Source organism: Buceros rhinoceros, unplaced genomic scaffold (genome assembly GCF_000710305.1).
Source record: "Buceros rhinoceros silvestris isolate BGI_N320 unplaced genomic scaffold, ASM71030v1 scaffold2620, whole genome shotgun sequence".
Taxonomy (NCBI): domain Eukaryota; kingdom Metazoa; phylum Chordata; class Aves; order Bucerotiformes; family Bucerotidae; genus Buceros; species Buceros rhinoceros.
The window spans coordinates 129,520-143,422 of record NW_010388879.1 but is presented as its reverse complement, the minus strand read 5'-3'; the positions used below and the strand labels follow the sequence as shown (position 1 = coordinate 143,422).

Sequence of the window (13,903 nt, the reverse complement as noted above, 5' to 3'; positions counted from 1 at the left end):
AGGGGTTTCTGAAGGGTCTGATCTAGCCTTGATGGACGGTGGTGCCATGAGTGGTTTGTGGCAGCTAGAGGACAGCTGCATGGGTAGCTCTTGCTGTCTTTTGTCATTTAATTATTTCTAAAGTAACTATACAAGTTCCTTTTAAACTGACCCACAGAAACTTAATAACAGCTCTTCAATTTGATGTAATTACCTTTTGTCTGCCAAAGAGCACGCTCTCTGTCTCTGGGGAAGAAGAGGGGGAATGGCACGTCTTTTGAGGCAGTAGCTCTGAGGATACGACACTTGGACTCCTTTTTCACTTATATTTGCATTGAGAAGCACAATAAAAATCATTTATTAAAAAAAAATATCCGGGGGCTAGAGTTGTTATTGAGTGTCTTTACTCAGCCGTTTCTCAAATAAAAACAAAACAAGAGAAGGAAAAAAAGTATCTAATCAGATAGAATCTGAATTGCTTTAGTAAAGAAATATTCTCATTAACTGGGTTAGGGATGGCATCTGAAGAATATTTCTTTTTTCCACATATTGTTTGGAATAATCTGGTTAAACCGTGTGCTTGTCTTGTAATTTCTTACAGATGGTCACAAGAACAAAGAAAATATTTGTAGGTGGATTATCGGCTAATACAGTAGTGGAAGACGTAAAGCAATACTTTGAACAGTTTGGCAAGGTAAGTTCCTGCCCAAGTGAGCACTACATATTTCGAATTCTTCCTTCTTTTTTTTTTCCTTTCTTTTTGAAGTGTGCCTTGAGAAACAAAAATGCAATGAGTCCTGTGCTCGAAGGAGGGCCACCATTTTTGCCTTTCAGTGTAATTTCTCAAAGCCTCTGGAATTCCTTTTCTGCTTGTTTCGTGTGTGTGTGTACAACATTGCCAACATTTGTTTACTTTCATTAAAGAAGAAAGAATCATTGGGAGCTGAATCTGTGTATGTTCAGGGATAATTTGATCCTTAGCTGAATGATTACACAGTTGTCTTCTCCATAAAATCAGCCTTCTGTTTACCCTGATTCCAGTGGCAAAAGGAGCAGATAGCTGTATTTGAGAGAGCTCATTAAGTCGTGAAAATACCTGAAAGAACCACGTGAATAACAAGAGTAATGTGGGAGTCACTAGAATATCCATTGAATTTCTTATTAAAAAAATCCTTATGCAAGATCTTGTCATAATATATCTAGATTCCTGACATCGTTAAAAAAGCCCAAAACATGTTCACGCACAGCAGGAAATCTGAGCCGTGCCAGAATACACTTCTCTGTGATGGAACAGCTCAAACCCCACAGCCCAGGCTCTGGCTGGAGATTAGTGCCACTGACTTCCGTGGAGCATCCCGGATCCCCAAGGCTTCTGGATGCTTGGTCAGGAGTCCGAGGTTGCGTGAAGAGCTGGCATAGCTGTCTGCTCTGAGAACAGTTTGTGGAGCCACCTTCCATGGGTGGAGCCCACTGTCGGGCTCCATACAGCTTGATTCCTGTCTTCTAGAGTGTATCAGCTGGTGATTTAGATGTGTGGTTGCATGAGGACACAGCAGAATAGCCCAAAGCAAAGCAACTCCTCTTCCTTGTAGCTCGTTTGTTTCTTTTATCTGCCCTGAAAAGCCTCAGCCAGACAGTATATTGTTGAGGGCTGAGGAGGGGAGTTTAGAAATTGTTCCTGCTCTGGATTGATGGTTGTTTTGCAAACCATTCATTTGATTTTCAATAATAATCTTCGATTCTGGCAGGATGTTTGCAGCCTGCTGAGCCTTTTATTAAAGGATTACATGAGCTTTTGGATGTTTCTTCTGTAGTTACTTCTAATTGCAGAACTCCTCTAACCTGTATTTTTGAAGTTAATAATAGTTTCAGTATAAGTGCTTTGCATATTGTCTGGATGCTGCCTTAATATAGTCTTTTTAATTTCACCATCTGGTAGTTTCATGCTTGCAATTTTACAGTCCCCGAGAATGCAGACAGCTAGGCTGCGTTTTTCAGTAGTGACTAGTGATTCAGGACGCTTCGGTTCTGCCTTTGTGCTCTGCCTTTCTTGAGATGGCTTAAAAGAGCTCTGGCTTTCCAAAGGCAGTGCTTTTGGAAAATCAGTTATGTTCTCAAGCCTCTTAAGTTGGAGGCTGAAAAATTAAGGTGCTGAAAATAATTACATGAGTTGCAGTCCGGGCTGAAACCCATTTCTCCGGCAGCAGAGCCAGGGTCTGTCCTGCTGAGGCTGCGTGCCCAGTCATTAGAGCTCCGCTCCTGTAGGACTGGGGCTCCCAGGGCTTGGTCCCTGCCGTACCAGGTGATCTTTTCCAGTTGCACCCTTATTTCAAGCTTCTCTCTTCCAGCTCGTCAGAAGAAGATGGGTTTGGTGAAGTTGGCAGGGTTTTGGAGGCGTTTTGGTTGTGTCACCATGACTTGACCTTGTGTGCAGGCGTCTTGCCGTTTCTCCGCTGAGATGGTTTGGTTTGTGGGGTGATCCTCACCGAGGCTCTGGCTGTGGGAAGATGCAGAGCTAGTTAAGGACCCCATTAAGGAAATGGGGACTTGTGGTCCAGCTAAGACAGAAGACTTGTTAATAATTGCAGTAGGTGGGACACGGCATTCAGGTATAACAATCTGGGATTGTCCCTGTGGGACCTTGTAGGAGCTGAGTCGGTCTCCATTCCGCTTCCCCACCTCTCCTTGCCTCGCTTGCTCAGATTGCAGGCTCTTTGTGGCAGGGACTGGCGATACGGCTGTGTGCTGCTTAGCACACAAGCCTCGCTCTCCAGGTAAGCCATTACAATGCAAACAACGCATCGCGATCGATGGGCAAGGTTCGCTTTTGCTTAGCGCTTTCTTAAAATAAAGAAAATTGCATTACATAATTAACGCGTAGAGGAGCTGCCCATATTTGATAAGAGCATCTCAGGTGACTTGCTCTTTGAAATACTGAGCTTATTTATTGGTGTGGAAAAAATTGCTTACCTACTGTTGTGATTCTTGAAATCCTGTTTGTACTTGCTGCAGAGAGGAGCTTTGCAGCCAGGGGAGGTTGTTTTGGTAACTGGAGGTAGCTCTCAACATACACGATGTGGTTAGAATAACTACCAGCTTTGGGGCCAGGCGGACTCGCTCATTTAACTGGAGTTGTCAGAAAAGGGCCTGAAGTGTTGAGTTTGAAGCGGCAGCTTTTTGGAAAGTAAATGCCAGAACCTTTTTCTCCAGTAAAAAGAAGGCTGCTTTAATAAACCCACTTCCCTGACTACGCCGGTGGAAGTGCCTGCCCATTAGCGCACTAGAACACATGGTAATGGTGACCCCGGTGATGACGAGTTTGGCAGTGAAATTTCTGATGGTGGGAGTGGTATCTGGGTGAGAGTTTGGGGTTGGGGCTTCTCATTCAAGTGGTTTCAGGGAGCAGAATCAACAGGAGGATGTGAGGAGGCTGAGCCAGGAAAAACCCCTCTAAACTAAGCCATAACTGTTTACAATCAGAAGAAAAAGAAAAAGCCATTGTCTTACTACCTAATCCTGATAGTCTAATGCAGTCGTTTCTGGGATCCTTTATTATTTCAGTCAAAGATGTTTCAAACGCTCTCGCAAACAAAATAAATTCACTGGCCAGTTAACCCACCCAGGGTCTGCAGCTTTGCCCTTGTGCTGACGTGTGAAAAGCTGGCTCTTAAGGCCAAGTTTTAAAAGAATTTAAATGAGAAAGTGTTAGAAGTGAGGGGATTCAAAGGGAAGTGTGGCGAGGCTGCGCTTTCCTCCCCGCATCCCTCCCCTCTGGAGCGGCCGTAAGTGCTGCCCTGAGCTGACAGCAGGGCTGTGGCTCTGCCTGTTCTGTGACCTTGTGAAAGCGTAAGCAGAACAGTGCTGTCCGACAACAGGACGTGTTGGAGTGTTTAAGGCTTCTGGGGTCTTTTAAAAACTGAGAAAACCCAACAGCTTCTGAAAGCCTTACCCGGAGGATGGTGACCAGCAGAAGAAAGCCCCCGAGCGCTAATGAATGGCCCTTCTCTCAGGACGTGCATGTTCTGCACCTTCTAAGCAGCAAGCGACTGGTGATGAGGGACTTCTCAGGGTTCGTGCTCGCTAGGTAACGCTCCCTTTGCAGAGCTCCTGTGAAATAGCGTAGTCCTTATTTCGCGACTTGCAATTATACTTCACATGGCGAACTGTGTAATTAGTTTGGAAGACTTATGCCTAGTCATTGGTTTATCCTAATCGGCTTTGGCTTTTCCCAACAACAAAGTGAGCTTATTTTCCTAAGCTGAAACAACTCTGCTCCCTTTGTTCCTCTCTTTTATTGTCTCATTCCTTTCATTCTGTTTTACTGCCAAAGTTTTGTTTCATTAGGCCTACAAGTCATTTCCAATCCAGTGGGCTGCTACAATAAGGCCTTTATAACTCAGCTGCCCCGGTTCCCATGTCCCTTCTGGTCTGGAGCCAGGACTTGCTGTTTGACATGAGATTTTAACCCTTTCGCTGCCCCAGCTGCTAGCCCACCCCTTGGCCCTGGGGCTGCCTGGTGGGGTGCAAGCCAGGCTCGAGGTGGGGGTTGGCGGCACCACCCGACGAGCATACGAGTCCGACTGATTGCGTGCGGTCATTAATTGGTACGTTAATGGTTGGGCTCCAGGTACCCTTTTTGGCCCAATTATCGAAACAGAATTCTGAGTAAAAATCTTATTACTGAAATACTGTAATCAGTCTTGGTGGGAACAATCCTTTGAATGAAAAGGCTACTGTGTCCTTCCAGCACAGTGGGAACGGAATTATGTTAAAGGTACGTTTCAGTTGTCTTGAGCTATTAGATCAGCCCATACATGACCGTTCTTGTAGAAGAACCATATTTTCTTGTGTGGGAAAGAATACATTTAAATTAAGACTTTTTTGCAAAAGAAAAGCGATTTTTGAAGGAAATGTGTGAAACAGTTTTGTGGACAAACAGTATTTTTACACATTGTTATTTCAAACTGCCAGAAAAGCAGTGCGGGTGTTGGTGGCCCCAGCTGTTTTGCCTCTAAAAATCTTGAAGCAGGAGTATTGGCTCCACTTTTTTTTCTTTCACAGCAGTCCTAAAATAACTTTTGGGGAGGGGGTCTATGGCATTTGCTTTTTATTTTAAATTTTCAGATGGAATTGGAACAGACTGGTATGCATTAATTTTGTTTTCTGTTCTGGCTTGCTATGAGGTTCCTCAGAAAAAAATGGAGGCGTGTTTTAGACTTCACTTGGAATATGCTGTTTCCTCAAGAAAGGCTTTTAAGATTTGGAAATTTTGGAATAAGACAGGATTTCTGAATTACCTCTCTGGATCTGAAATGTTTTGTACAGTCACTTGTTACTTCCTGTGAGGCACAAAACAGAGCAGTGGAATAATATCATCTAGCTTCTGATGGAAATTTTTTCTGTTTAACTGTTGAGCTTTTGAAAGCTTGTGATTGTCCCATCTCTTCCTTCTGTAGCCAAGACTTCTCAAAGCCGACCCTTTGCCCCAGGCACACCTGAGCAGAGCCCTAGTGCTGCCCTGCAGGAGCATAGAGCTGAAAGCAGTGAGGATGCGGACAGCAAAACGGGGGAATAAGAATTTCCATCTTTGGTTGTGCCATGTCACGTATAGTAACACAGACAGCAGGGCAAATGATGACCAGTTTAACCTCTGAAGAAAGCATCTTTTGCAGGGAAGTCCCTCTGCTTTCTGTGTGCGAGCGTGCTGGGGTGGGCAGAGGGAAGGAGGCGGGATCCACACCGAGGACTCGGGCCGGATCGGGCGGTTTACATAACTCGCTTCCTACAAGCTTTCCTCTCTGACAGCTGTGAAAATATAAATCAAGAAAACACGAGACAAAACTCCTCCTTGTTTGGCGAGGCTGCCTGGGTGTGAACGAGTTAATGCGCCGTTGTAGTATTAAACACTCCAGTGGTTTACTTTTCCCTGAGACCTTGAGTATGGCCTCTGAAGATGTTTTTACAATAATGTTGTTAGCATGAGAAAAGGTGGTTTTCTCCCCATGGGTTAATTTTGGGGGATTTAGAAGCCCGTGTAGAGCTGGGGCTAAGGCCAGAGTCGGGAGGTGCGAGGAATTTTGCTTGTGTGAAAGTGAAAGCTTAGTTAATTTAGACTTGGCATACAGTTTGAGTTGTATTGTTACATCTGTGGGCCATTGATACGCAAATTTTAGTGGTCAATAGGATACACGGATGGTCTATTCTTAATGTATTTGCTTTGCAGAAAAGTCATTTTTTGGTTTGACAAGTTGTTAGCCTTTCATACTCTCCGGCACTGTATGTCCAGATTCAATATTTGTGAGTTCGTTACACTTTATGAAATGAAGGGACAGATTTGGGCTCTTATTTACATTCCAGTCGGTAATAGCTGGAGTTCTCGAAACATTTCGAATAGGCGGTAAAAGAGAATGTGTTGACATTTTTTTTTAGCTGCTGCAAACCTCGCTGTTCCCTGCCAAGGCAATTCCGAGCTCTGGTTCTGGTGTGAAAGAGCTCATAGCTCACGATGCTCTTTCTAAGTTACCTGGGTGCACCTTGGGAGAAGTTGCTTCATTTGATTCATTGCACCTTCTTCAAACAGAATGAGCAATAACAAATACACCGTTGTTTGCAGCTTCTGCTAAGTTTTGGACAGCAAACCCCACAATTCGCAGGGGCTTTTCTTTTACAGTAGTGTGGAACAACCATCAGCCTGGTTCATGCTGCTGCCTGTGCCCTTTGCTTGTGCTTTAAAGTTCCAGTATTTCTGGATTCCCTCGATTGAATGTTATGTTCATGATATTCCAAAGGATGATGAATGTTCCTTTAAATTTTTGCTTTGGCATGTGACAAAAGGATCTGGGATGTTGAGGTCCCTCATGACCTAAAGCACTTTTTATTTCTTCTCCCTCCCACACGTGCTTTTTTTTTAACAAATTGAGAAAACTCGATCGTTGCTCAGGCGGCAGTCAGTGTTTTCATTCTGTCATTGAAAGTTGTTCACAGGAAGTCAGTTTTTAGGTGGTCTGTAATAAGACACACGCTTCGTGGAAGTGGTTTTGTTACAAATTAGACGTTGGTTTCTACCTGGATTTCATGAAAAGAGGAAACGTTACAGCGGCATTTGTGGGCAAGAAGGCACTATCGGAGCTCAGCAGAAGTTTGAAGTACAATTTTATTTCCTTTTTTCTGCTGGTTAAGTGGAATGCCACGGAAGCTTTTGTGCTGTAGCACAGTAACCCGTGTGAGATGAGGTAATTGTGGTGGAGAGTCGGGGCCCCGAGCATCTGTCTCCTGTTTTCCACTTGCTGGCTGACTTTGAGCAAGCTGTTTTATCTCACCTTACATTTCCTTGTCTTTCTTCCTTAGTAAGCTCTGAAGGGCATGGGAAATGTAGATATGCCAACACTCCTGTCACTCGCAGCCTTCGCCAGCCAGGGTGGACTCAACGCAGACTGAAGAGCTGGGGCTGAGTTGGTGCTGGCAGCACCTGAGCTGGTTCAGGTGTCCGTGCTGGGCCGTGGCCACGGAGCTGGTGGTGCAGCTCTGCCACGGGTCCAGCTTAAGCATCCCAGCTCCTAGGAGCCATTGGGGCAAGGCCCGAGTCCTTCGTTTAAAATGCATTTATTTTAAGACAACTCTGCTATATCCTTTGAATTTTTTTTTTTCATTAAGTTATGGTGAATGCCCTATATTCTGTGTCATGTACTTTAACAGTAGGGAAGCTGATCCTGAGCTTGCAGAATGTGATACGCCACTGGGGACCCAGGATCATTCCAAGAGCCCAAATGGAATCAGTAATTGATCATGGACGTGTAGAAAAGAATTGTGAGAAAATATTTGTGTTTCCTCCTCTGTCATGCTTGTGAATATTTGTTTGTGGTGTCTTTGCATCAGCTTTGCAACTTAGCCAAACCCATGAAAATGGCCTGTGTCTTTTCTGAGACCCCAAGAAAGGAAATTTTGGTTTTTAGCCCCAGTTTTATTTGATACAAACATAACAGGCTGTATAAAATACCGAACAAATTTAGTTAATAATGTTTGGTATCATTTTTATGTAGGAGTGTTCTTGGGGTCAGCCCCCGTGTGGATGAGTGGGGTTGTAGACGCGGGACTTCTCTGGAAGGAAGCAGTTTGGTTTGTGCTGTGGTAGCAGCTCGGAGCCCCTGCTGCAGAGCAGGGCCCGCTGGGCTGGCTGCTGGGCAGAAGGACCGCTGCGAGATGAGCTCTGGCCCAGCAAGCTGCACCAAGAGCAAAAGATAGTGATGTTAAACCATGGCAGTAGGAGTCAGGTAAAATTTTCTGATAGATGTTTCCAATATATGCCACAAAATTGCATCAGATTCTGCGTTAGCACTTGTTTCGAAGTGCAGCCTCCTGAACTCTCCAGGAAGATATTTATAAATGTGGGTCCTGACATCTGTCCAAGTGATAACCTGCATCCAGAACATTGCTTCCGGTCGTCTTTGAGCTGCTGCTGCGTTTTTAAAAACTAACTGGAAAACTTGTTTTTAAAGTGAAGGGTTCCGTGCAGAGCCTGCTCAGTCTTGTTTTGTTTGTGTACTTGCTCTTTTTTATTTATTTCCATGATTTTCCATCAGGGTGCTAAAAATCAACAAGATGAGTTTCATCAGTACTAGTGGTGAAATAACCAAGCTTTGTTCACACGTGCAGTATCGAGTACAACCAGTTTAATTAAACTCACGCTAGTTCTGCAGAGGTAGAATATGAAACCCAGCTGATGTCCATCTTACACATGTGTATCTCTTTTAGGAGAACTTAGCATTTTATTTTCTGGGCAAAAAATGTGGCTGGTAGAAGTGGAGCAGTAGCTGAGCATGGCAGGTTGGCCACTGTCAGTCCCATCAGTAACCCTCCAGCACTGGGTAGGATGTGCCAGCCCTGAGCAGGAGCTGTGTGTAGCTGTACTCTGTGTGGTACAGTATATGTATTTATAAATACAACTTCAGAAACGGGGACAAGGGCAAAGTAGCTCAAATGAGGAGCCAATTAAGATAATCTAAGCAGAATGAGGATTAACTGCCTCTTAATCTGAAGGATACCTAAAAGGCATGTGGCCAGTTTAGACTGAACAAACGCCTCTGTCAGGGACGTTCCCGAGGGGGTTGAGGTGAACAGGGATTTATGGTGGTGTTTTCAACTTACTGTCCAGGGCAAAACATTGTTGAAATAGTGATCAGGCTCTGATGGGTCCTGCTGCCAGAATATATCACAGAATCCACCTCTTCGCCATCGCAGCGGAAGTTCCAAGAAACAACAGCACTGGGTATATCATGAAGAAATGACTGCTTCTATGAAAGGAGTTCACCTTCTGCAGTTTTCGCAGAGAGTTGAACACGCTACCAAGTTTGTCAGAGAAGCAGCTGCCATGTGTCGCCTTTATTTAGAATGAGTTGCAGTGCCCATGGTGACCTGTACTGCTGCTCCTAGTGCTGAGAAAGGCCGGTCCGAAATGATCCAGTAAGGCGCGTGCATGTACCACCGGCTGGCAGTGAAAGCAAGATGACATTTGCACCCTGTTCCCGGGCATCAATTTTAAAGCCAAGCAAATACAAGCACGTGTAAGGTTCCACTTGGAGCATGGCACTACGGAGTGTTCGGGGCTGTGCTGCCGGGCTGTAGGCTTGTTCTAGTGGCGTTTACTGGAGGAGCGGGTGTGCAGCAGACCCCGCTGTGGCGATGCTCCCCTGCCGGGGAAGCTGCCGTGCAAGTGGTGACTTTTCGGGAGAAGGTCCCTCTGTTGACTTTGTTACTCTGAGTGGTTTAGCAAGTTCAGAATGGTGCCATGTTAATTGTCAGGACTGGGAGGGTGGGAGCAGATTTCACCGGGGGCAATGGAAGAGATCCAATGAATTTCCACTCTGTTTCCCTGCTTGGCAAACCAGCACTTACTGTCACTTTGCATAAATAGGTTTATTTCAGAGGGTCAGCCGTCAGCACTCCCCTTCTTCCCCTCCCGGCCCACCCTCCCCTGAAGGATAGGAGGCCGACGAGCATTTAATTTCCCCAACAGCAGGTGCTTGTCATACATCTGAAGATAGCTGCCAACATCTGGTGCAATTGCCTCAGCAAACGCAGTAACAAGGCGGCCTGCAGTTCAAACGCAGAGAGAGCATTGCCTCTTTAATGATAACAAGCTGTTGGCTTCCCCTCGGAGATGAATTCATCTCACAGATGTTTGTCTAGTTTTGGCAATCTTATCACTATAGCTTTGGTGATTATGCTCAACTGGAGACTATTACTATAAAAGAAGTTTGAACTGGTTCCATTTTTGCATTATTTATTTATTTACCCGTTTATTTCTTTGCTTTCTGGATATAATTTGTACCAACAACTGTAATGTTGGTCCCATTTCCCAAGTACCCTTACAGTTTTTCATTGCATCCGCTGAACAGTAGCTCGCTACTTGACATTCCCCACTGGCGGACGTCTTTCAGCCACCCTGACACTTTTAACATTCCCCATCAGCAGCTTTGTGGTTTGAACCCTCTATTTAACACGGCGTTTTCTGGGATTACTTGGCGCTCGCTCTGTTCTCTCTAATAACTGCAATGTACTCACTGCTTCTGCAAAGCGCCGGTCGCCAGGAATGTTCTGGATACTTCCGTTTGGATGGTGACCTTGGCAGGGGCTTGTACAACGTACGAGCGTCGTCGTTGTGTCTTAAACACCCAGCCTTAGCGTGGTGGTATGAAGCATGGAGCCTGCAGGCTGCAGACCTCGGTGCTGGTTTGCTGCTGTTTGGTTTTCGAACACGCCTGTTTTCTGTCGTGGTGGTGGTGTTTTTAAGGAGACATTTTCTCCTGAACGTGTGGAATTTAATTCTGGTAAATAGGATTTATTTTTGGAAACATGCTTGTGAATAGGTGACTCATGCCTGAATGAAGATGTGTCACGGTTGGTGGGGACACCACGTATATAATTTCTTAGTCTATAAATAGATGTCAGCCTGAGTATTGGTGACATGGTGATGCTTTGCACTGACTCGTTAGCTGCAGAGTGGCTTCTGAGGAAAGTGTTTAGTGTCAGTCTCTCCTGCTGGAGCAATAATTTCTGCTGGTGCTTAAGGAATAGACATCAATAGCTTCATAAAATACTGGGAGTTCTTTAATTGGCACAGCGGAAATCAGAATTCGGGCACGCTCCCGTGCTGCTGTCACAGGGCACACTCGTGCTGCTTCTTTCCATTGCAGGGGTGGAGAAACTGAGTTGGGGAGTTTGGGCATTTGTCAAAGGCCGAGGGTGTCACCTGTAGGGTCCTGAAACACAGAAACCCGCCTTTGGTCGCTTCACGCATACACTACTTTCTGTTACCGAGGGAGTTTTTTAAGCAAACACTCAGGATTAGAGATCACTGCAGTTTTCAGATACTGGAAGTAACAGTTCCTGCTTCCCGGCGCTGATGCTAAACCGGTTACGTGTTGATGTTTGCTCAACACCACTTACCCACCAACACGGCACATATGGTTTAATGTCTGTCTGTTTTTCTGCTTCTGCTGTAGTTACAGTATTATTAAAAATCCATTAAATTTTAATGTACATCATAAAATATGTGCTCCTGTGAATGTGAGCACAGATAATTATTTCTGATGAATAAACCAAAAGGACAAGTATGTAAGAAGTTCATCCTGCAGCTTTCAATTTTCATTATATACATCTCCTGCAGGGGCAATCGCTGTGATGTTGCAGCTGGTTCTTTCTGTGGCCTGGCTCTCCCCAGAGACAGATGATGACAATGCAAACTTGAACTAGCAGAAGTGCCAATGTTTTTGCAGGCATATTTGTAGATAAATAGTTTACTGAGGAGGTAACCCTCTGGAAGGTAGAGGATGGGAAGAGCACTGCAGCACAGCAGCAACTTTCTCAGAGTTTTTGTTCAGTGAGTATTGGCTTTGTGGAATCTTAAAAAGTAACCCAATTATTTCTCATTAAAATAACCCAGAAAACTAGCAACAAGCAAAGTGTCATTGCTAAAGCACCACCAGGAAGCTAGGCAAGCTCTTCTTGGTTCCCAGGGCCTGAAGTAGGCAAGGGTGTCGTTAAAAATAATGCATTACAGTGCCCATAAAGTTTCATGCAGTACATAACGGCCCATAGGGGCCTCACCTAGTTTTCCATATATGATACATACATAATGGTTCCAGCGTCTCATTAACTTGCCCGTACCACTGAATATACTTCTCTTTAACACCCCCTTCAGGCTCTACATTATTTGCCAGGTATTTCCTAATAAGCAGGAACTTAAATATTTATGACACTTGCCTCCTGTCTCCACCAGCCTGGAGAAGTTGTTGACCTCTCTCCTGTCTGTTTAATTTCCTATTCCTGAATACTCTGGACAAAACCCAGGAGCCAGTCCTCTTGCTGAGAGGACTTTCCTGGGGTTCTCCTACTCTGGTTCCAAGAGTCCACCCCAGTATTTCTTGTGTTTAGGAGCATGTCTGCACCCAGAGAATTAGCCTTGGTCAGTAGCACATAAACTCCTTGGTCTTAGGGACCTTGGTCTTAGCAGCAGCACACACCTTTCGCTGTCCCAGTCAGAAAGCTATGTTATCCCAAGAAGTCCTAGAGATGCCACCAAATCCTTTGTGCCTGTTGCTGTCATTGCATTGGGTATTAGTGCTTGTCGCGGTTTGAGAAGGGGGGCAAAGGAATCGGCAGAAAATGGAGAAGGTACTACCCATGTTGCAGAAGGAGTCTTTTACTGCTTCAGGGCACTAGCAGGTCTTGGACGTGTCTTTCTCTCTGTGATAACAGTCTCTCCAGTCCGAGGGCGTAAGCTACAGGAGTCCTCCACGGCATATCTGATAGGAGCCGCGGACGACATAGAGAGGAGGGCAGATAGAGCAGAGAGGGGGAGAAGCAAGATGGCAAAATGGCGTCGAGACTTCTCGCACGCCCCCTTTTATGACTTCATTCACGGAGGCATAGTCCTTCTTCCCGGAAGCCTGGGAGAACCACAGGTCTCTGGGAAGAAGAAAGCTGGAAAACATGGGAGCATCCGGTTCTTCCATGTTGAACCCAGGACAGTGCTAAAACTGCTCAAGACCAGACGGATCTTCTGTGGTGACTTGGTTACTTTTTGCCCCAGAAAGAAGTTTTTGAGGGCTCTGCACTGCTGATGGAGAGGGGTTTAGCTGAGTTTAGGTGCGTTAACACCGAGGAAAGATGTTTTGAGCTGGTGTGGTCTGCCAGGTGAGTCGAGGAGCACAGAGAGGAAAGGCGGAGTTATGGCTGTGCTGGGACCACAGTTTAGGAACTCCACTTTGTGGCCGTGGCACTCATTTGCTGTGTTATCTTGGTCTCATTCGGGTCCCCACCTGAAAGCTGGGACTAATACTGTGTTGCTTTCCTGTTGCTGCTGTAACTGCAGGCTTTTCTGAGGGAGAGCGAGCATGTGTGTGTGCAGCACCTTGCCATGACCTTGATCAAAGTCATAGTGCTGCTGTGATACCAAATGATGACAAATACATTCACCTTCCTACAGTTTAGTCTAGCTGGCTTTGTTCCTTCATCCCTGATCCTCCCTGCGAAGGATTTTGTTTACTTTTCCTGAAATGGAAGAGGCCCTGTTAACACAGTCCTCTTTCAAAAATAAACCTCTAAAAAGGAACACAAAAGAGAAGGAACAAAAATCAGATGTTGTCTGATAATACAGAGCAGATACTGATCTTGAGTTCAAGGCAACTTGAACCAGAGGTTTGTTTAAGCGTAACACAAATTCTCCCATTTTTGGACGGTTTGGAACTCTCCGCCTCTCCCTCTGTACTTTCTCAAAACAGTCAAGAAAAGAGAACTGCTGTAAAATTCTGGAAGTAACAATTATTGCTTTTATTATTTTCTTTTTTGCTTACTTTCTCTCTGCCCCCCCCCCGCCCCGTTGTCTTCAGTTAGATTTATGCTCTGAAGTTGACAGTCAGGTGCT

At 45.2% G+C, this 13,903-nt stretch overlaps 1 protein-coding gene across 1 annotated transcript in view; it reads left to right on the top strand.

The window, feature by feature from the left end:
* The first annotated feature begins 580 nt into the window (after positions 1–580).
* Positions 581–13,903, top strand: part of MSI2 (musashi RNA-binding protein 2) — a 129,796-nt gene continuing 116,473 nt past the window's right edge. The window contains exon 1 of the mRNA XM_010131733.1: positions 581–673. Within this exon, the coding sequence (XP_010130035.1) occupies positions 581–673 (93 nt within the window). The remainder of the gene's footprint in view (positions 674–13,903) is intronic.